At 49.0% G+C, this 23,587-nt stretch overlaps 1 protein-coding gene across 8 annotated transcripts in view; it reads left to right on the top strand.

Annotated features, from left to right (window-relative positions):
* The window catches only part of Ppp6r3 (protein phosphatase 6, regulatory subunit 3), a 115,009-nt gene extending 94,355 nt beyond the window's left edge, over positions 1-20,654 (top strand). For 7 of the 8 annotated variants that reach the window (XM_013021063.1, XM_013021061.1, XM_013021060.1 and 4 more), the window contains 6 exons: positions 2,607-2,728; positions 6,151-6,304; positions 7,734-7,831; positions 8,710-8,860; positions 15,030-15,146; positions 19,190-20,654. In XM_013021063.1, coding sequence (XP_012876517.1) covers positions 2,607-2,728; positions 6,151-6,304; positions 7,734-7,831; positions 8,710-8,860; positions 15,030-15,146; positions 19,190-19,241 — 694 coding nt within the window. In that variant the 3' untranslated portion in view covers positions 19,242-20,654. The remainder of the gene's footprint in view (positions 1-2,606; positions 2,729-6,150; positions 6,305-7,733; positions 7,832-8,709; positions 8,861-15,029; positions 15,147-19,189) is intronic. The other variant, XM_013021062.1, reaches the window with a different exon arrangement.
* The last annotated feature ends 2,933 nt before the right edge of the window (positions 20,655-23,587 follow it).

Raw genomic sequence — 23,587 nt, 5'->3', positions numbered from 1 at the left:
AAGTGGCGCTGTGGCTCAAGTGGTAGAGCGCTAGCCTTGAGCTGAAGAGCTGAGGGACAGCACTCAGGCCCAGAGTTCAGGCCCCACGACTGGACCCAAAAAAAAAAAAAAAAAAAAAGATTCAGTAAGAAAAGGTGCATTTCCCATCATCAAGAGCTGGTAATGCAATTTGATAAGATTATTAGACCCAGCTCCTTCCAGGCCTGCTCTGTTATCAATTACACAAGGTAGCTGTTGAAGCTCTAGGGCCAGACCACAGGAGACTGATGCCTTCATAGTGACTTTTTAAAAACAAACATCTAGTTGGGCTTATTGTCAACAATTCTGTGACATTTTGCTCCTCAGGCTGAGTATGTTCACTAGATGGCCAAAGCCAGCTGCTATTTTTTCTGTGAAGTCAGACATTATACAGAATTTCATATCCTGTGAAAGCACTTTGTATAGGAAGCACAAAGATTAATTACGAGAGAAAAAGTTGTCCTGAGGGAGATAACACTTCCAGAAGGAGTATAGGAAACACATTTTATTTGCATAACCCCTCTTCTGAGATATAATTGACTTAAAAGAAACTAAATTGTAGTATGGTAAGTTTTAATGTTTGATCCATAAAAACTATCATTCCACTTTTGATCATAAACTTACCTTTTATAGTCTTCCCTTTTCCTATCCCCCTATTTGCTCTTTTAGGTTAGGTTTTTTGTTTGTTTTTTTGTTTTTTAGCTTAGTTTTGTTGTTGTTGTTTGTTTTTTAGTTTGTTTTGTTCTGGTACTGGGACATGAACTCAGCCTATGACTGACTACCTAAGCTAAAGTTTTACAACATGTCACATGTAGTGTCTAGCTATTTTTACTCAGTATAATTAACTGTTAGAGCCATTGTGTTCTAGTTATGTCTTTTGATGATGGATGTATTATAATTTGGATAGTCATTTCCCTGTTGATGAACTGATGGGTGATTTCTGGTTCAAGGATTGCCTTGTCCCTTGAAAAATCAACTGGGATGGAGCTAAAGATGTAGGCTAAAGAGTCTAAAGAGACCACTGAAGCAACAAGATCATCAAAGAACATTATCATAAAATAGGCCAAAAAGAAAATAATCATTTTTTAAAATCCGAATGAAGGGGCTGGGAAGGTGGCTCAGTGGTAGAGTGCTTGCCTTGCATGTGTGAGGCCCTGGCTTCCATTCCTCAGCTCCACATAAGCAGAAAAGGCTGGAAGTGCTGTGGGTCAAGTGGTAGAGCGCTATCCTTGAGCTGAAGAGCTGAGGGACAGCGCCCAGACTCAGAGTTGAGGCCCCACAACTGGCAAACAAACAAAACAAAACAAAATCCCGGGGCTGGGAAGGTAGCTCAGCGGTAGAGTGCATGCCTTGCAAGCATGAGGCCCTGGGTTCAATTCATCAACACCACATAAACAGAAAAAGCTGGAAGTGGCGCTGTGGCTCCAGTGGTAGAGCACTAGCCTTGAGCTGAAGAGCTGAGGAACAGCGCCCAGACCCAGAATTCAGGTCCCATGACCGGCAAAAAAAAAAAAAAAAATCCCAATGAAGTTAGAAAGAACAGAGAGGGGGCAGCTGGGGAAAACAAAACTTACCAGAAGTTAGAACTAAGCCTGTGCAGCTTGCTCAGTTAAAATATCATTCCAGATGCCCCCACTATAGGTCAGAAGGGCTGGGATTGCACACAAAAGAGCACTTATTCAGACCTTGGGTTTAGCACCAAAAATATTAAGTAAAAGGCAGAGTTCATCAAACTGATAGCAAACAAGACCTAGTTTCATGTACCTAGAAGAAATATTTAAATGTATGCACAGAAGCAAGGTTCATAGGAAAAAGCTAAGCTAGAAGATGTGTATTATTAATATTGAAGTAGATTGCAAAGAAAAGAGATAAAGTGCCATGGTAATGAAGGATTGATTCAGTTCATTTAGAGAAGGTACCAGTCCTAACCATCTACATACTTGGTGACACAGCTTCAAAATACATGGAATAGGAACAATACAACTACCCTTTGGAGCAGCTTTTCTGCCCCTCACAGTAACTGCTGAAGCAGGCAGAGTTATGAAATCTCTCTGCTCAGTTTAAAAAAAAAAGGACAGCTGGTGTGGTGGCACCTATCTATAATCTCAGCTGCATGAGAAGTGGAGATGGGGAGATGGAAAAACCACCAATCTGTGGCCATCAGCCTGGGTAAAATTAATGTGAGACCCTACCTGAAAAAGCAAAAGGGCTTGCTTGAGTGTTGCAGGATGTTGGCCAAAAAAGTAAAACGCCCTGAACTCAATCCATTGTGTGGATAGTTGTTTGTTTATAGTGTAAGCTGCAAGATGACACATAAGTGTATAAGATGCTCAGTGACCTTGATCATTAGCCAAATGCAAATTTTATGCTGAGACTCACACACTATATTGTGGTCTGTACCTCCGGGCAGAGTCCAGTGGGCAGTGGGGTGGTGCTGGTTTAGCCTGAGCCAAGCAGCACATGCTGAACCATCTTTTCTGCATCTCATCCAGATATGGTAGAGTTGAAGTACAGTGTGGTTTGTGTTGTTGGATGGTCTTTAGCCTTCTGTATGTAGCTGGTGGCTGACGAGCAGCATCTTCTCACAGCTCAGGAAGTACGGACAGTGAAGAAAGCACAGATTCCGAAGAAGAAGATGGAGCAAAACAAGACTTGTTTGAGTCCAGTAGTGCTAATACAGAGGATAAAATGGAGGTGGACCTAAATGAGCGTAAGTTGCCCCATCTGTGAGTACTGGTGTGCTAGCTGGAATTAAAAACAAGCCCGAGAGCAGCAAGTTGTTGTGTAGGCTTTGGAGGGGACAGGGGCGCTGACACACACACACACACACTGGGGCGCTGACACAGACACACACACACACACACACACACACACACACACACACGGCTTTGTGAATTACCCCTGTGTGATCCTTTCCAACACCAGGCCTTACGGAAAGAAGGAGGGGCACAGGGGCAGATGTGGATGTCTGTGAGTCTGGCTAAAAATTCCAGAGGCCAGAGCTCCACCAGAAGGGGAAAAACAGAGATTGGAAACAGAAGCCAGAATGGGCTGGTTTGTGAATGAGCACACCAGAGGAAGCAGCTTAAAGCCTAAGTACATTTAAATGGGTCCTTCATACTTTGCTGATGAATTTAAACCCTAAAACCTATTCAGCTATGGTTTGAGTGTACCTGCTACTTGCTATTCTTCAGTTTTCTAGCCTTTTTTTTTTTTTTTTTGCTGGTCCTAAGGCTTGAAATCAGTCTGGGCACTGTCCCTGAGCTCCTTTGGCTCAAGGCTAGCACTCTACCACTTGAACCACAGCACCACTTCCAGCTTTTTAATTGGAGAGAAGAGTCTCATAAACTTTCCTGCTTGGGCTGGCTTCAAACCATGATCCTCAGATTTTTAGCCTCCTGAGTAGCGAGGATGATAGGTGTGAGTCCCTAGTGCCCAGCTCAGTTTTCTAGCCATTTAAAATTGTTACTAGCTGGATGCTGTGGTTCATACCTGTAATCCCAATTACTAAGAAGGCTGAGAAGATTGTGGTCTGAGCCAACCTAGTACCCTGACTCAATCAATAAAGGCTGGGTATGGTGTGAGCACCTGTCATTCCAGCGAAGTAGGATGTATAAATAGGGGGATCATAGTTCAGGCTGGCCCAGACACAAATGCAAAATCCTATCACCAAAATAATTAAAGCAAAAAAGGCTAGGAGAGAGGGGGGTTAAGTATTAACAGTGCCTATCAAGCACAGGACCCTTGATATCAAATCCCAGTACCACAGCTGCCCCACCCCCCAAAAAAATACTGCTAGCTTGTAAAAGTTCAGGAAAAAAAAGGTCATTTGAAAGAGCCCAATGCATTGATAGGGGACTACTGCCCTGTCTCCAGGAAGGCCTTTATTCCTTTTGTTCTCTGTGGGGCCTCAGCTAGAAAGACCCTCAACAACCATTTGCCACAGCCCCACACAGTACACAAACGCCAGCTGGAGTCAGGGAAGAGAGGAATTGCCTTCTAGCTTGCCTCCTTTCCCAGCTCCCTTCCCTCAGGCAGAAAGGGCTGCCTTGCCAAGCCAGCATTCCTTTATCCAGTTATTCCTGTGTGCCAGGTGCCCAGGCATACAACAGTGTCTGTCTGCAGGCACTCTTGTGAGCCTGCCACAGAAGTGGAGTGGTGGAAGGGGGCATGCAGTTCCACGGCACCCTGCCTAGGGGGAAATGGAAAGCACTTGCTTGGAGGTCCAGAGCTGTTGAATGTGACTCCAGAACAGGATGAGACCAGGTAGGGGACAATAGCTAGAGGCCAGATCTAGACTTATATTTCGAAGATTATAAAGGCCCAAAGGGCCTGACAGACATGGCCACAATGGAAAGTTGGGAAGGAAAGCACATACTGGGGACAGGAAAACTGAAACCCTGTGGACACAGAAGACGGGCCCAGGGAGGAATAATAGGGACAGATGCACCTGACCTTCAGGCTCTGGCATCTGTGGGGTTGTTTTTCCTCTGAAGTACAGGTTAGTGGTCCCATTCATTCATTGGGATTGCAGTGGAATAGACCACTTAGACCTCCCCACTGTCCAGTTCGAGAATCTCTATCCACTGCAAAGCTTGCCTACTGCCTCTGACACTGCTTTGAACTCTGGGCCTCATGCTCACCAACCAGGTTCTCTTACACTCACTAGAGCCACACCTCCAGCCTTTTTTTGTGCATTATTTGAGATGAGGTCTCACATCCTGCCCAGGCAAGTGAGCATGTGCCTAGGCTAAAATCTGCCTATTGAAGGGTTCCTGCCTTATTCAGCACCCTATTGAGAAAGTTCTTGTGAGCTTTTCTGCTTTGGGCTGGCCTTAAACTGCAGTTCTCCCAATTTCAGGATCACAGGTAGGAGCTACCAGCACCCAGTTACTATCCCAATTTCTGATTATATGAATTTGGGTACTTGAGGTATTTCATGGAAGTAGAATCGTTCAGTATTTCTCATTTGTAACTGTCTTCACTCAGCACAGTGTTTTCAAGGTTCATTTATATTGTGTCAGATACAAGGTATTTCACACGAGTGCACTATAAAGGGACTGGGTGTGTATTACGTAACTGGAGGAAAACCTCATCTCAGCTTCCTACATGCCACTGCCACTAGAAGTGGGCAGTGGGGATGGAGAGAGAAGGAAAATCCTGTGTGACAGTCAGCATTTATGGACTCCAGGGTCAGATCCTAGGCACGGGGGCAGGGGGGAGCCCCTACTTGCCTCCCAGGTATTGATGTCTGGGGAGTAGGAATGTCGAAAGCACTTCTTGTTTCACTCACTCTGGGGAGTGTATTTGGAAAAGGCTATCCAATTGTCATCACAGAGGAGAGGAGTCCCTTTTTGTAACTTGGTCCAGCTATAAAGTGAAGGTCAGTCCAGTAGAATGGTTCCAAAACTCTGCTTATAATATATGTAAATTTGTACCCTGGTGTAGTTTCTGTGGAAAAAAAGAATTCTTAGAGCTGGGCACAGTGGCTTATACCTATAATCCTAGCTCCTGAGGAGGCGGCAATCTTGGAGGGTCATTTCTAGCCAAAACAAAACAAAAGATTTTTAAAAATTTGCAAGATTCCCCCCCCCCCCCATCTCAACTAATAAAACTCTGAGCACCTGTCCTCACAGCTAGGTGAGAAGCATAAACAGGATCTCATGGCACATGCTGACTGGCAGAAATGGAGACTGTTCAAAAAATAGCAATACCAAAAGTGTAGAATTGTGGCTCAAGTATTAGAGCACCTTCCTGGCAAGCACAAGGCCCTGAGTTCAAACTATAGTACCACACACACTTAGAAGTCATTTTACAATATATGGATGTTGTCACCTGGCCCTTCAAGTGACTTTCCCCCTTCCTTCCCTGGGCAGTATACAGTACTGATTGACTGGTTTGTCTGTTTTTATCATTGCTGGTATGTTCCTGAAAAGTTCCTCCCTCCCTGACTTTCTATTGTTCTTGGGGTCTTGTTGTCTTGCCCAGTCTGACCCTGAACTTACGGACTCACTCAGGTGATCCTCCTGCCTGCCTTAGCTTCCCAAGTAGCTATGACTATAGGGAGGGAGAAATCTTGTATCACGATCAACTTCTGGAATATCTCCAAGTGAAATTCTTCCCTCACTCTAGCACCCACCTGGTCAGCCAACTTTGACGTCCCAATGGAGACCACCCATGGCGCTCCATTAGACTCTGTAGGGTCTGACGTCTGGAGCACGGAGGAGCCAGTGCCAACCAAAGAGACAGGCTGGGCTTCTTTTACGGAGTTCACATCCTCCCTGAGGTAAGTGAATGTGTGCAGTCCCTAAACTTCCCGTGGGAAAGCTGACTGGTGGGTGTGGCTGTAGGCCTGTCCTTCACCTTCATTGACCTCTAGTTCACTGTTGTGCCTTAGCATAAACATCAACTTCAACCTGGGGCAGTACCTACACAGCTATGCGGCACAGACACAGCTCCGCATCAAGAGCAGAGCCATCTCCAGCTTCCTGAGCTCTACAGTCAAACTGGGATGGGGAAGATTTCCTTTTCTGTTCCCATCCTGGTCCCAGAGCATTTACCAGAAAGAAATAGAGATGCTTCCCCGCTCCCTGGTTCTAGTCTGCTATGGTGGGTTTGAGAACTCCTGGTGAACAGGTCCTGATCCCTAGGTGATAGGAACTTGCAAGTAGACTGAGAGATCCAGTGCTCTGAACTAAGAGTGTGACAGCATTGCTGCTGGTCTTGAGCCTATATGGCTCTTGATGATAGAGCCCTGCTGTTGCATAACTGTCCTGTGTAAGACTGTCAGGATCTCCTGTTTGATCCATCTACCACCTGCGTGCAAAGTCACTCTCAGGCAGAAGACATGCCTGTAATCCTAGCTATTTGGAAGGCTGAGAATCAAGAGAATCGCAGTTCAAGGCCAACCTGGGCAGAAAAATGAGCCCCTCCCCCCATCTCGACAGTAGCTGAGCCCAGTGGTACAAGCCACAAAAGAGGCTAAAATCAGGAGAATCACAGTTTCAGACTATCTTGGGCAAAAAGTTCATAAGAACCTCCCCCCCCCAACCCCCACCATTTCAATAGAGAGAATTGGGTGTGGTGGTGTAGGCACATCATACCAGCTATGGTGGTAAGCTTAAGTGGAAGCATTGCTACCAGCTCAACCCAGGCAAAAAGGGAGACCCTACTTCAAAAGTAGCCAGAGTAAAAAGGATTAGAGGCCAGGCTCAAGCAGTAGAATGCCTGTATAGCAAGCACCAAGCCCTGAGTTCAAACCCTAGTACTACCAAATAAAGCCTGAAAAAAATGTCGAAGAAGCTTTCTTCTTGAGTCCATGGCACAGGTCTCTGGGTTTATTGGGGGAGGGATTGTTAAAGAGAAAGTGCTTACCTTCAGTCAGTTGGTGTTTCTTACTATGTTTTCACAGTACCAGTAATGACTGTCATTTAGAGGAACAGTGCCTCCAAGCAGTTTGGCTCAGAGTATAGTGTTTTGTGGCTGAGTCCAACTGGATGCTGTGCCTGCCATGTAGGGCCTGGGGCCAAGTGATAACAAGGTGCCTGGGAGTTGCAAGCCTGATATCTTGAAGCTTCCTAGACTCAGTCTCTGTCCTTACCCACTCAACAGAGCTGCTCACATTTGGATCCCTATGTCTCTCCCACACTTGGACTCCTCTGTCCCACACATACATGGATTCCAATATTAACATCAGGATGTTTTCTTTTCTGAAGCGCAAAAGATTCCTTAAGGAGTAGCTCTCCAGTGGAGATGGAGACCAGCACGGAGCCTGTGGACCCTCTGACTCCTGGGGCAGCTGCACAGCCAGAAGGTGAGTGCTGAGTGGGCTGGTATGCCCTCAGGAGCCGGAGGAGCCAAGAACACAAGACTGTGACTTGCTCTGGTGTCCACAGCACACCTGAGAGCCATAGTGATTGGCAAAGAGGCCCACCACTGTAGGAAAGGAGCCTGAGGCCCTGGAAGGAAGAAGAACTTAGCCTGCAGAGCTCAGGTGGATAGAACCAGGGCCAGATGCTGGGCCAGGGCTGCTTGTGTTTTCCTCACCTTTACGAACAGACGAAGTGTTCTGGGTGTCTTGAATTCCCAGATCGGTCTTCCTGGAATGTTCACAGGTCCCTGATGAGAGGTGCTTTTGGAGATAAGGGTGTGAGCAAAGGGGATGCCATGTAACTTGACCTGTGTGAGGCTCAGGGCATCAGGAGGAAGGCACAGCCCCAAGTCCTTCACACACACACACACACACACACAAAAAGTGCCACAAACAAGCTAAGAAAGGAATAAGGCCTGTAGTGTGGTCAGGGTTAGTTACTCTCAAATAGGCAACCTCAATTGGGCCCAGAGCAGTTCTGGCAGGGCCTCATGGGCCTGTTTGAATGGTGAAGGGATTAGCGTGCACAAAAAAGAATAATAAAAAAGACTTGGACCCATGTGGATGGGGGGTGGGCTAGAGCTGTGGAATAGGACGAAGCTGAAGGTGAGGGGGGACACCTGGAAAGGTTAAGAAAGCCTGAGACACTTGGTCTCAAATGCACCTTAGTGGCATTTATAAGAAACCAGTGCCCCTTAATAAAGAATGTAGCCAGGCAGCAGTAGGCAAACTCTCTCTCTCTCTGGTCATTGTCCTCGAGCAGAGCGTGTCTGTAAAGGGAGTGGTAGTTGGTCAGGTGTCAGCTGATGTGTTCTTTTCAGCATCGGGGAGCATGGCCATGGAAGCTGGCTCAGACGGGGAGGAGGATGCAGAAAGTACAGACAAGGTAACTGAGACCGTGATGAATGGCGGCATGAAGGAAACGCTCAGCCTCACTGTAGATGCCAAGACAGAGACTGCCGTCTTCAAAAGGTAACCAGGGCCACGGCCTCCTGCGGCTTCAGGTGAATGGGTGCAGCGTGACTCAAAAGGGCCAGTCAGACTGCTTCACGAAGCACAGTCACCTGCACCAGGAGAGGGAGAACGTAGGCCCCTCATCCTGGCACACATGTGCCAGAGTGAGATTGCACTCTGAATGTAGCAGATTGACAGAATTATGAGAATGGACATCTTCTCTCATGGTAGACTTGTGTCACACTGTAGACCACTGTCTTCAGACATCCCTCAGTCAGTTTTAACTCACCAGCAGCATGACAGTTAAAAACACCAAACTTAGGAAATGAGCAACCTTACTTCTAAACTCCGGGGCCACGAAAGGTATCATAACAGAAATTTGCTCTGTCCTGTAATTCATGAAAGGCCTGCTCAGAGCCCCATCCACCCGATGTCAGGATCCATAGGAGAACTCTCCCCCCCACAAGGAGGCTATCTCAAAACAAAATCATACAAGGATGACAGTGATTGAGGGCTAATATCTGTGGGGTTTGGGAAAGGTTATTGAAGTTTGACCTCAGAGGCTTGTACATAGGCACTCTTCCATTTAAGCCATGTCCAGCCCTTTTGCTTTAGTTATTTTTCTGATAAAGTCTGTTTTTGCCTGGGCTAGCCTAGACTGCCATCCCCTTATTTACGTAGCTGGAGTGGCAGGTATGTGCTTCAATGCTCAGCTTATTGGTGGAAATGGAGGGTTCATTAACTTGTCCAGGCTAGCCTTGAACTGCTATCCTTCTGATCTCTACCTACTGAGGAACTGGAATTACAGGTATGAGTCACTATACTAGGGTGCTACACTTGGTAAGAGCTAGCACACCAAATCCAGCGATTTATTTTGTCAGGATGTCAGTGTGAGGATTGATTTGACCTGTGGTAATTCTTAACAGTGGGCCATTAGAAGTATTCCCTTTCAGATAAGAACCAGGCAGGGGGACATACAATTACAACTTCAGCACTGTGCTTAGCAGCTGCAGCATTAAAAATACAAAAGAGGGCTGGGAATGTGGCTTAGTGGTAGAGTGCTTCCCTAGCATGCATGAAGCCCAGGGTTCCATTCCTCAGAAAACACCAGAAGTGGCGCTGTGGCTCAAGTGGTAGAGCACTAGCCTTGAGCAAAAGAAGCTCAGGGGCAGTGCCCAGGCCGATTTCAAGCCCCAAGACTGGCTAAAAAAATAAAATATAGGGGTTGGGAAGTTAGCTTAGTGGAAGAGCCCTTGCCTGCAAGTACAAGGCTCTGAGTTCTGTCCTCAGCTTGGGGGGTCGGGTTAATAAATATTTGAAATAAATAAAATGGTCATTTCTGAATAGGTAAGTTTAGACAGTTTGCTGGATTCATAGAAAGAAATCACTTTTCCTTATAAATCAACAAAGGTATCCCAGAAGTATGCCTCTTTAACAAAAGTACAAAAGCTTTTCTGTGGGAAAGAATGCATGCTGATTTTATTCATGGAAAGATAGCCTTGGCATTTCTCAGCAAATCAGCCTAAGAATTAATGAAATTCTCATCAAAGTAATCCCAGTAGTAAACTTCATGGAAGTTAATGGAGATGATGGCATACCTTTGTAAAGAAGAGTCAAGATGATTTTGAAGAGACAAGGCGAGGGTGTCCCCCATCCCATGTTAGATCTCAAGGCTTGTAAGTAAAGCTTTATTACCACAGACTTGATGGGGCATGGAGCTCTCACTAACTCGCCCAGGCTGGCCTCACACTGCAATCTGATTTCTACCTGGCAAAAGTCCACAGAGACTGCTCCACTCCCTGAACTTGGCACCGGGTCTGTGAGGAAGAGTGGGCTAGTGCATATTGATTCCCACTTGGGCGAAGACTGAAACTGGATCTCTTAGAGCAGTGAAGTATAAAAGGAATAGCCATGTCAGGCTGAGAAGTCATAAGAGAACATTGTGACATTGTGAGGGGAACATAGTTTTAACCATAGAAATCAAAAGCCGTAGCAAGCACCAGTGGTTCACACCTGTAATCCTAGCTGCTCAGAAGCCTGAGAGCTGAGGATTGTGGTTCAAAGCCAATCTGGGCAGGAAAGTCCTTGAGACTCTTACTTCCTTCCAGTTAACCACCAAAAAGCCCGAAGTGGAGCTGTGGCTCAAGTGGTATTGTGCTTTGAGCACAAAAACTCAGGGTGAATACGCAGGCCTGTGTGTTCAAACCCCAGCACTGGCATACACATATGCAAAGAGCCATAAAGGAAAATATTAGTAAGCTTGTTTAATTTCTAGTATCAGAGATGACTCACTAAAACAAGCCACAACCACCAAAGATCAATAAGATGGCCTGCCTTATAAAGATGAACGAAAGAGGCCGGGCGCTGGTGGCTCACGCCTGTAATCCTAGCTACTCAGGAGGCTGAGATCTGAGGGTCGCCGTTCAAAGCCAGCCCGGGCAGGAGAGACTGTGAGACTCCTATCTCCAATAAACCACCAGAAAACCGGAAGTGGCACTGTAGCTCAAGTGGTAGAGCGCTCGCCTTGAGCTGAAGAGCTGAGGGACAGCGCCCAGGCCCAGAGTTCAAGCCCCACGACCGACCAAAAAAAAAAGTTGAACGAAAGATGCAAGCAAGCACATTTCAGTGAAGAGCAAGAAGTGAACGAGTCCCAGGCACTGACGGTGGGAGTGGCTGCCACACTACTGGTCAGTGTGCACTCTCACGCATAGGAGTCTATTGGTGGCAGTCTCGAGGGTTAGCACAGAATAATAGAATCCTCATTCCAAAGCCAGACAAAAGGGTAACTCCAACAATTAGCCTACAAACAGAAGTCCATATGGTGTTTGCTAACTAGATTAAACTGCTTGTCAGTCAACTGGCATTTGTCCTGAAATGCAGTGCCCGCTGGCTCAGTCAGAAAACTAGACTGAAAGAAAGTCACTTTTCAGTAAGATTTCCTACTTGTACACAGTTAAAACTTGAAGCAAAAAAAGTACCAGTAATGACTTAGTAAAAAGTAAATACCCAAATATCACAGCAGAACTTGAGTAAGGAGGAAGTGTTAGATGACCCTTTGAGATGAGGTTGGGGCAAGGCTGCCTGCCATCACTGCTGGAGGGAGCAGAGGCCAAGGCCGGGGAGGGTAGTGAACTGGTGGCCGGTACATCGGCCGCCACTCTGCAGCTGCAAATGCTGTGATCACTTAAGGTTCCACAGATAATCTGAAGATGGAGGCTAGCTTTCCTGCGTCACTACTGACAAGTAGATGGTATAGAAGCAGGTCTGTAGAGAAGGCCCCAGGACGACCTGGTGGAGAGCACAGGGAGCTGTGCAGCTGCTGTGAGACAGCATAGTGCCCACACAGGCCCTGCGGTTCAGTTCAGCCCCAATGAAAATGTGGTGGGGGGGTCTTAGAAGGAATTCGATAGCCTAGTTCAAAACTGGCAGAGAAATAAGACTTCCCACATTGCTAGACGTGCAGTCATGCTGCAGCAGTGCTGCTGTACAGTGGTGCTGGCGTGCACAGGGCAGTGGTCTGAGTGGGAGAACAGCAGGAGGAGGCTTGGTGCTGGGCCACGGGCCTGGCTGGGCGCTGTCCCTCAGCTCTTCAGCTCAAGGCGAGCGCTCTACCACTTGAGCTACAGTGCCACTTCCGGTTTTCTGGTGGTTTATTGGAGATAGGAGTCTCATAGTCTCTCCTGCCCGGGCTGGCTTTGAACCAAGATCCTCAGATCTCAGGCTCCTGAGTAGGTAGAGTTACAGGCATGAGCCACTGGCGCCCGGCTAACAGCACCATTTTTTAAAAGGGATGTGCTAGCTCACATGAGAAGTCAACCCAAATCCTCCCCTAGAGAGTACCCTAAGAAGAACCTGTAAGAACGAACGGGTGCAGCACCTCTGTGTGCCCTATCCACACGCATTTACCCATGGGGAACCTTTCCAGATGCAGAAACTGAGGCACTAATGTTAAGTGACATAGAATGTATTTCTAGCCTGTGGGAAGAAAAAGCCTTCTTTTTTGGGGGGGGGGCGGTCCGGTCGTGGGGCCTGAACTCTGGGCCTGGGCGCTGTCCCTCAGCTCTTCAGCTGAAGGCTAGCACTCTACCACTTGAACCACAGCACCACTTCTGGCTTATGTGGTACTGAGGTATTGAACCCAGGGCCTCATGCATGCAAGGGAAGCACTCTACCACTGAGCCACCTTCCCAGCCAAAAAAGCCTTCATTTAAAAAAACAAAAAACACTACCCTGCCCTGGTGCTGTTGGCTCACTCCTATAATCCTTATCTCCAATTAACCACCCAAAATGCAGGAAGTAGAGCTGTGGCTAAAGTGATAGAGTGCTAGCCTTGAGCAACAATGCTCAAGGACAGCACCTAGGCCCTGAGTTGAATCCCCAGGCCCAGCACCAAAAAGAAACAGATTGAAAAATCAGGGTTCAGTGCCACCCCAGGCAAACAGTTGCAAGACTTATCTAGAAGAAAGAAAGGAAGGAAGACAGAAGACAGGCATAGTGGTACATGTCTTAATCCTGAGTACTGGGGAGACAGAGGTGGGAGGCCCATAGTCCAACGCCTAAAAGTTAAAGACCTTCCTTAGAGCTAAATCAGAAATGTGTGGGTGTGGCTGAGTGGTATAGAGCTTGTATAGTAAGTGCAAGACCTTGAGTTATAGGTGAAATTTTCTGTTGGATGAAATACCAGACAAAATTAGGAAGGTAGTAGCCAATCAACATAAACATTTCATATTCAGCAATGCCTAGAAGCCAATAAGACCAAAAAAAGCCTAAATCAGAAAATGGGTAGAAGATGGCAGTTCTCAGACAAGAAACCAAAAGCAGTGTTCCATCTCTAATTATCAGACAAGCATGAAGCATTCCTTGTTATTAGACTTACAGAAATTTGAAGAGGGCTTGTGTGCCACAGGGTTTCCAGAGCTCCCTTGGCCTATGAGTGGGAAAGCATAGTGGGTACTCATAGTAGGAAAGAGGGTAGATAAAAATATGGCCCAGAATAGTCCTCTTCTGGGGGTGCAGCCGTGCTAGATGCCCAAACAGACCCTGCCAGTCAGGGGCATTTCAGACCGAGCTGGTGGCTCTTCAGCTATGCTGAATGAAGAAAACATCAGTACAGAAGGGCCTAAGTCAGAACGCACATCTGAGCAGTTGCTTTGGAGTATAGAATGCAGAGGAGTGACAGAGTACAAGGACTGAAGTGCATCTCAGCACCGCAGGGAGAGGAGGAGGGAGGGATGTACTGGCTAACTGGGATTGCCCCCAAGTGGTTACGTTTTATTGTTTTTCTACTTCAGTTGCCTGGGACCATTTGGAAGTCCTGAAACTAGGAACTTAGCAGATCCAAGCCAGACTTGCCCATAAGAATGATGGCCTTCCCTAAAGCATGCCAGCGGGGCTGGTTCTGCTGGGTGTGTGCAGGAACCCGCAGAGGAAGGAAGTGTCTATGGGGAAACTGTTCCCCTGCTCTATTCCCCAGAGGCCCCAGTACCCAGGGGCTCAGCTCCCCCTGCGCTGTCCCCTGCCCTGGGGCTCAGCCCCGCCTGTGCTGTCCCCTGCCCTGGGGCTCAGCCCCCCCTGTGCTGTCTCCTGCCCTGGGGCTCAGCCCCCCCTGCGCTGTCCCCTGCCCTGGGGCTCAGCTCCCCTGTGCTGTGCTCCTCCCCACCCCTTTTGCCTTCCTGGTGCGTGCACTGGGCACGGGTTGCTGAGGCCAGCTCAAGAAGCCCTCTGTTTGCACAGTGGCACGCCCTGGCCCCGGCAGGCATCAACTAAAGCCTCGTTCCTTCAAACAGGTTCACTTGACACCTCCACCGACTCTGCGGTTTTGCTTAAGTGCAGTCGTGGACATGTTTTCCCCATCCCTCATTTCTAGGAGAATTCTGAAACTCTTGTACATTTCTTTTTCTGTTTTGCACACTTGGCCTCAGAGTGTTGAAATCCTACCGGTATGTACAGTGACGCGGACCATTCCTTCTCAGACCCCAGCCGCATCACATTGTCCCTCGGTTCCCACCTGCTGTGGCCCTTTCCTTCCATGGTCCCTGTGCTGTCCGTGTCCCTGTGGTCCTCCACCCTGAGCATGCTCAGCCCCAGGGCGTCCCGCGGCATCTCGACTCCAGAGCCATTTGCATGTGACCTCATTCCCCTGGCCGGGTCCTGTGCTGCTGGTGACGCCCTCTCCCCTCTCTCTCAGTGAGGAAGGAAGACTGTCTACCTCTCAAGATGCTGCTTGTAAAGACACGGAGAGCCCCGAGCCAGCAGAGGCGAAGTGTGCAGTCCCCCGGCCTCCCAGCAGCAGTCCCGAGCAGAGGTAACCACCCGGCGGCCTGCGCCCTCCCAGGCCTGCCTGGCCTTTTCCGGGGGGAGGGGCAGGGGGTGTGAGGATTATCAGCTCTTCAGCAGTGGCCTCTGCCTGTCCTGCTGGCAGAGGGAGCTGAGAGCTAGTATTCTGTCTCCATATCCAGAAGCAGAGCCTTGCCCAAAGGTTCCTGGCAGCACTGGCTCTTTGAGAAGTTTCCAGAAAAGGGAGCCTTGCTCTGAACCTTTGGGTCTTTTTCTGAGGCTGGGTTGGGAATGGTGGTTTGAGGTCCTCAGCCCCACCCTAGGGTACCAGGGCACTTCCTTCCCCAAGGCCTTTCACAGGGTGAAATACTCAGCCCAGAAAGCACCCCCAGGGGCTGAACCTGTCCTGTGGCGCCCACTGCCAGGGCTGGTGACTTGCTATGTGGTGTTTTCTTTCTAGTCACCTTTTGCTCAGACTGAGCCAGTGGTCTGAAGGGATAGGCCAAGCCAAAGCCTCAGCCGAGGGCCGGCGCCCAGGCCCGTACACGCGGCCTCGCAGGTAGAGCCGGTGGCCTGGGAGCACCGGAGCCCACGCCCACGGATGAGTGAGGAGGCGCCTCCCAACACGGGACTGTGCTCAGCACCCCTCAGTTATCTGACGCTGTATATTCCTCCTCAAAGGAATAAAATGACCTTTAAAGCCGTTTCAGAGGCGTTGTATTTTCCCCCGGCCCCCGTGTGGGTGTCCTACAGCGCAGGACCAACAGGGGCCTGCCTGTCCTCCTCACGCCTGGGGCCCAAAGAGACGGCAGGCTAGCACGAGAAGTGTTGAGCATCTAGACTCGGAGGTGTTGGGAGCAGAAGGCAGGTGTCCATCTGCTCCGCTGGGCTTAGAGAGCGCCCTCACTTTCACTTGCCTTGGATTCTGGGTGTCTGCCTCAGCCAGTCGCACGGAGGTGGCCAGGGAGGCCTCCTGTTGGGAGCCGTTGGTCCCAGTGCATCTTGGCCTGTCTTCTCTGACATGATCATGAGAAGAACTCTGGGAGCACCTCCTCTGCAGTGCAGAATTGTTTGCCACCGGAGACCCACTTGCCCTGGCTAGAAATAGCCAGCATGAAGAGCCCTGCCCGCTCACCTGCAGAGCAAGTGGCCGGCAGAAAGGCTGGGGTGAGCGAGAAGAAAAGGGGTCCCAGTCATGCCCCACATGTGCGTGGCAAATGGACAGAGGCACAGGGGCCACACCTAGAGCAGCATTTGGGGGCTTTGGACAGGCGGCAGGAGCCTCGGTGTTTGGGGAGCCATCCACGGCAGGGTGGAGAGCGAAGACCCCCTTGGTCCCCTGCTCCTGTGAGTGCCACAGCCTCTCGTTCCACTGCCACTCAGCCAGTTGGTCTGCACTGACCAAAGGACTGGTGCTTCTCACACAGTATACGTTTGCAAAGTCCCAGGGGTGAGGGTAAAATGGAGCTAAGAGGAGTTAAAGACCTTGCTTAAGAATGCTAGCCATCACTACAGAGGCAGAGATCTGGAAGATTGTGGTTCCAGGCGAGTCCAGACACAAAAAGTTTGTAAGACCCCGTCTCAACCAACCAGAAGCTGCATGTGGTGGCTAACACCTGTCACCCCAGCATAAATAGAGGAGATCACAGTCTTAAAAAAAAAAAAAAAAACTGGAGGCCGGGCGCTGGTGGCTCACACCTGTAATCGCAGTTCAAAGCCAGCCCAGGCAGGAAAGTCCGTAAAACTCTTAACCTCCAATAAACCACCAGAAAACTGGAAGTGGCATGTGGCCCAAGTGGTAGAGCACTAGCCTTGAGCTGAAGAGCTGAGGGACAGCGCTCAGGCCCAGAGTTCAAGCCCCATGACCGACCAAAAAACGAACTGGGTGTGGTGGCTCACACCCATCCCAGCTGTTCAGGAGGCTGATACCTGAGGATCATGCATGATTTTTTTTTTGGGGGGGGGGTCCAGTCGTGGGGCCTGAACTCTGGGCCTGGGCGCTGTCCCTCAGCTCTTCAGCTCAAGGCTAGCACTCTACCACTTGAGCCACAGCGCCACTTCCGGCTTTTTTTTTCTTTTTGCTTATGTGGTGCTGAGGAATCGAACCCAGGGCCTCAGGCATGTAAGGCAAGCACTCTACCACTGAGCCACCTTCCCAGCCTCTCATGATTTGAAGCCAGCTGGGTCAGGAAAGTCTCTGAGACTCTATCTCTGGTTAACCAGTGAAAATGCCAGAAGGGGAGCCATGGCTCCACTGGTAGAGCAACTAGCCTTGAGCACAAAAGCTAAGGACAGATCCAAGACCTGAGTTCAAGCCCAGTGCCATCACATAAAAGGTAAAGGATAGACTGGCCCAAGTGGTAGAACACCTGGTTAACAGGTCCTAGCTGGGCGCTGGTGGCTCATGTCTGTCATCCTAGCTTCTCAGGAGGCTGGGCAGGAAGTCCATGAGATTCTTATCTCCAAAAAAACACCAGAAAACCAGAAGTGGCACTGTAGCTCAAGTGGTAAAGCGCTAGCCTTGAGCTGAAGAGCTGAGGGACAGCGCCCAGGCCCGCAACTGACAAAAAAAAAAAAAAACAAGCAGAGGTCCTGGGTTCAAGCCCCAGGCCTGTTGGAGAGGTAGAGGGAAGCTTGCAGCTGATGAGTGGAGAGGGCCAAGTGCACACCCGGTTTTCTCTGACATGCACTGGGACGCGCACATGTGAGGGGGAGGGTGTGTGGGACCACTAGGCCTTCCATGTCAGGAACAGGGTAAGAGCAGCCTTAGCTGCCACCCAAGACGACAAGAACGTCTCAGCCAGCGCCAGTGGCTCACACCTGTCACCCTAGCTACCCAGGAGGCTGAGACCTGAGCATTGTGGTTCAAAGCCATGAAAGTTTGTCAGATTCTTCTTTTTTTTTCCTGTTAATGGGGCTTAAACTCAGGACCTAGGTGCTGTCCCTGAGCAATTCTTGCTCAAGGCTAGTGCTCTACCACTTGAGCCACAGTGCCACTTCCAGAAATAGGAGTCTCATGGACTTTGTTCCTAAGGCTGGCTTTAAACCTAAATCCTCAAATCTGTTTTCTGAGTAGCTAGGGTTACAGTCATGAGCCACCAGCGCCCAGAAGTTTATCAGATTCTTGCCTCCAATTAATCGGCAAAAGGCAAGAAGTGGAGCTGTGGCTCAGGTGGTGGAGTGCCAGCTCAGGGACAGCCCTGAGTTCAAGCTCCAGGACTGGCACAAGACAAAAAAAAGCGACTTGCTCAGGTTATAGTTTTGACAGGAAGTCACCCCATCTTCCATTCCAATTTCAAGTCTGACATTGGCTGTTAGGAACACAGAAGTTTTGTTTGGTTGGTTTGCTTTGCTTTGCTTTCTGAGTGATAAACCCTTGCTTGCTTTTCAAGTGAATTATGTGGCTCTCTGTGGGACAGATAAAAGTGCTCTCAAGAAGGGAGAACATAATGCTCTTGCAGGCTCTGGGACACATATTTCAAAGCCGTAAGAGACCTGGGTAGCTGGTAGCGCATTCATATAATCCTAGCTATTCAGACTGAGATCTGAGAATCATGGTTCAAAGCCAGCCCTGGCAGAAAAGTCCCTATGAGTCTCTTATCTCCAGTTAACCACCCAAGAAAGCCAGAAGTGGAGCTGTGTCTCAAATGGTAGTGCACTAGCCTTGAGCAAAGAAGCTCAGGGACAGTGCCTAGCCCCTGAGCTCAAGTTCCAGGACCGGCACACACACACCAGCTAGACACTAGTGGCTCATCCTATAATTCTAGCTACTCAGGAGGCTGAGATCTGAGAATCACAGTTCAAAGCCAACCCAGGAAGAAAAGTCCTTGAGACTTTTTTTTTTTTTCCAATTAACGACTCAGAAACCAAAGTGGCGCTGTGGTGCAAGTGGTGGGGTGCTAGTCTTGAGCACAGGAGCTCAGGGCCAGCGCTGAACTCAGGCCGAGTTCAAGCCCTGTTAACACAGCAGCAGCAACAACGAGAGAAGTTGTGCCCACAGACAGGCAGTACTGAGAAGCTAGAGGGCCCGGCTGCTCTGCTCTCTACTTCAGGTGTCTGTCTCCTCCCTAGGACGGAGCAGCCAAGTGGGCCAGGAGACGCAGCAGTCAATGGCCCTGTATGATGAGCGATGGAGCTGCTGCCGGCTGAGGACTGCGGACCACCGCCCCGGCTCCGGAGGAACTTGCGCCTCCGCGTCGCCACAGCTGCTCTCACTGTGCGAGGGATCAGGACCAGCACCCTTTCTGTTCTAGATTCTAAGACACTGTACAGAAAAATCCAGACGTGTACAAATACTGCACATTGACAAATACCAAGAATTTTTGCGTATGTTTATATTGTATTGTTCTAAATAACGGGTGGCCTGTGAGCACACGCCTGCCACCGCGTGACGATAGTGTGATGCTGTAGTTAACATGCTCGTAAGAATAGTTTTATAAAGTGAACACAGATCTATTGTATTTGACCTTTATTAGTGCGACCAAAGTATTAGGCAAGTTTCCTACATTTTTCACCTTGTACAAAGTTCTGAATTCGTCTCTCTTCCAGGCTGGCAGCGCGCAGCCCTCAGTGCCCTCCACTGCTATTTTGGTTGTTCCAACTTACAACAGTGATTTTGAATAAGAAATATTGGGTGTTCTTTTTATAACCAGTTTTTGATTGGTAATTGTTTTCTGTATTGTTTAAAATGGATCAAAAATGTAAGTCTATTGGTAGAGATTAAGTATTTATTGCTGCAGCTTAGTTGATAAATGGGTGTTCCTGTAAGCCATACGTTCTGTTACGGTCTGTGTGCTTGAACCGTGCTTCGGTGAGGCACTGGAGGGTTGGAGTGTCATGGCTAGGGTTTGGGTTTGGGGGTGGTTCTGTTCCTGTTTTTGTTGTTGTTTGTTTCATTTGGGTAGTTCCTTTGCCTTCTTACCCCATTCTCCCAAACCAGCCTGTCCTTGACCACGTGTCAGCCGTGCCCACAGGAGGCCCCTGTGTCACGCGCGGCAGGTCAGCTGCAGTTGGATGCCTACGCCGAGGACGGGGGTGGGGCATGCGCATTTCACAGGCCGGGGTCTGCGGAGCGGAGAGCACGCTCCGGCACGGAACGAAGCATGTTACCTGTTTCACTGTACCTTGTGAGCTTTCCCTCGTCAACTCTAAACCAGTGCGTTTTTTAGAGCTGGTTTGTATATATATAGTGATTATGGATACTAATTCAATGTAATTTATAATTTTCTATGTCAATATCAAATCCATCACCGCCTTCTCCACCAGCTGAAGCAATATATTGTACATTGTATATTGCCACGCCGTCTGGTGAGTGGGCTAGCACTTCACCTCTTGCACTTTTAGATGCAAATCAGTTTTTCATTTCTGTAATAGAAAATTATTCACGTATTTTTACATCGTTTGTTTTTTCCTGATCAGTATTTAAAACCAAAAGGATATTCTGAGAAAAAAAATGGCCAACAAATTTTTTAGAGACAGCATCCCAAGCAGCGTGCCTAAACAATACATTGCATATAGAAATAAAGAATCAAACGTCTACGCCTTACTCCTTCTTTACTCCACTCCAGGGAGCGCAGCCTGCGAGGCTTCCACAAAATGGCCTGCCACTCCAGGGGGTGGCGGGGAGCCCAGGGCCTAGTGGCAGGCCAAGGGTCCGCTTGGCCTGTCCGTGCCCGCCTGGCGCCGTCTGCCCAGTGCTCCTCCACTGAGTGGCCTCGGGAGAGACCCTGCGTTCTCCCCGGGGTCCTGGGCCACCAGCACGGGCTCCTTCCTCTTTGTCTCAGGGATCCTGACCTGTGTGGCCGCGACCTCAGACTGACGGGTGCTCTGCTTCTCTCCCCAGGCAAGGAGCCTGCCGGCCACAGTCAAGCCTTGGCCCCATGGTGGCACACGCTGCCACCGTCCAAGGAGATAGATAACTGTCGGGGAAATTGGTGTGTGGGGGCTACCTTTTGGGCAGGGTTCTAGTTTGCTCATCTTAGATGGCAGAGAAAGAAAGGATAGAATGGGAGGGGAGGGGTCAGCCTGCCAGGTCAAAGGGTGCAGGCCCAAGGATGGCAGCGAATTCACACGTTCTATTTTAGTTGCTGCGTATTGGCAATATGGATTGCAAGACTAACCTGTCTACAAGTACCTGTATTTAAAATAAAAATAAAGCCTGATTCTTTCTTTCTAGAGCTCTCTTGTACCTTTCATGGGCTTTAACAACCAGACCTGACGCCGGCCATCACCAGTGAACTGCTGTCATTGTAAGGGCTGAGCCGTGTCCGCAGTCCTGTACTCTGCTGCCAGCCACACCTCCAGCCTAGCCTTCGTGGGGCCTGAACTCGGCCTGGGTGCTGTCCCTGAGCTCTTCAGCTCAAGGCTAGTGCTCTACCACTTGAGCCACAGCGCCACTTCTGGCTTTTTCTGCTTATGTGGTGCTGAGGAATGGAACCCAGGACCTCATGCATGCAAGGCAAGCACTCTACCACTGAGCCACCTTCCCAGCCCCTTGTTAATTGTTTTGCAGATGGAGTCTTGGGGACTTTGCTGTGCAGCCTGTGCTGTGGTTCCAACATCTGTGCATCTGGGCAGGTTTCAAGCTAGCCTCAGCTTTGTAGCACTCAAAAAAAACAGGGCCAATAAATTTTTTAGAGCCACCATGTTGGTAATCCTAGCTACTGAAGAAGCTGAGCTCTAAGGATCACAGTTCAGAGACAGCCCAGGCAGGCCAGGCTGTAAGGCTCTTGTTGCAAATAAACAACTGGGAGCTGGAAGTGGTGCTATGGTTCAAGTGGTAGAGTACTAGCCTTGAACAAGAGCTCAGGGACAGAGCCAGGCCAAAGTTCAAGCCTCAGGACTAGCAAAATAAATAAGTGACATTCAAACTCATTTCTGAACCTCCCTCCTGGTAGCTTTTGCCCCTTCCTGTATCTTCCTGGGTACAGGCTCAGAATCAGACCTTCTGTCTCCACTCCAGCGGGAATGAAGTGTGGGCCGGGTGAGTTAACTTGGTAGTGGCAGATTGGTGACAGAAAACATGCAATATTAGCAGTGAACTCCACTCACTGTGTCTTCCCCTACCGGCTTTGCGGAATACATGCTTAACTGTCATTTAAAACCTTTACATCAGACAGCCCAGGTCGCCCTTGGCACACTCATTGTCCTGCTTCAAGGCCAGCTGCATCCCAAGGGTCAAATCTGGTCCACAGCCTGGATTTACAAATAAAACCAGTTTGGGGGGGGGGGGACTGTAAGTTATTAAAAAAAAAAAGCCAAAGTGGATCACAGCTCTAAGACCTCACAAAATGCTTTCAAGAAATGTAGGGATGAGGCGCTGGGAAGGTGGCTCAGTGGTAGAGCGCTTGCCTTGCGTGCATGAGGCACTGGGTTCGATTCCTCAGCACCACATAAGCAAAAAAGAAAAAAGCCAGAAGTGGCACTGTGGCTCAAGTCGTAGAGCGCTAGCCTTGAGCTGAAGAGCTGAAGGACAGCGCCCAGGCCCAGAGTTCAGGCCCCACAACCGGACCCCAAAAAAAATGTGGGGATGAAAGAAGCTAAGAAAAAGTTTCCACTAGAATGAAAATTCTCTGCTTTCCTAGTGTCTTAGAGGGTTTACGTGTCCTGAGGAACAAAAGGACCTGTGCTCATCACCTGACCTGTAACCCTCTGCGTGTCACTTTGGTAAGATGGAAGTTCCACATCACAGCTCACCTGAGGAACGCGGGCACTGTTCAGCTAGGCTAGCCTCCCATCCCAGGGCAGGGCCCGGGTCACAAACCCTGGCACTGCAGGTGGGGGTGGGGGTGGGGAGCTTTTCCACAGCTTTAGCGGGCAGTCTGTCCTCAGGACCATGCTCTTTTTTTTTTTTTTTTTTTGTCAGTTGTGGGGCTTGAACTCAGCCTGAGTTCTGTCCTTCAACTCTTCAGCTCCAAGTGAGTGCTCTACCACTTGAGCCACAGCGCCACTTCTGGTTTTCTGGCAGTTAATTGAAGATAAGAGTCATGGACTTTCCTGTCGGGGCTGGCTTTGAACCATAATGCTCAGATCTCAGCCTCCTGAATTGGATTACAGATGTGAGGCACCAGTGCCTGCCTTATTTTTTTTTATCTTGTACTGGCATCTTCCCCTCCCTCATCAATAGGTGTCCAGTTGGAGAATTTGTTTACATACACAACCAAAACATAACTAATTGGTATTGAAAATCCAATAAATGAATTTTAAAACATGCTGGACACAGGAGAAGACACGATTTATGACATTAAGGCTGAGGATGGTGGTGCATCCAGTAATCCAGCAGGATGGCAGCAAGTTGGAGGCTCTCCTGGGCTCTGTACAGAGTAAGATCCTGTCTCCATGGATTTTTTTTTTTAAGATTTATGAGCTTAGGAGAGAGTGATAGACTTCAGAAACGCACGAGAGGGAAAGAAAACACGCATAAAGAAAAGAGCAGAAGGCCGGGCGCTGGTGGCTCACGCCTGTAATCCT

This window comes from Dipodomys ordii, unplaced genomic scaffold, assembly GCF_000151885.1.
Source record: "Dipodomys ordii isolate 6190 unplaced genomic scaffold, Dord_2.0 Scaffold54, whole genome shotgun sequence".
Taxonomy (NCBI): Eukaryota; Metazoa; Chordata; class Mammalia; order Rodentia; family Heteromyidae; genus Dipodomys; species Dipodomys ordii.
This window is presented reverse-complemented; position numbering and strand designations above follow the sequence as displayed.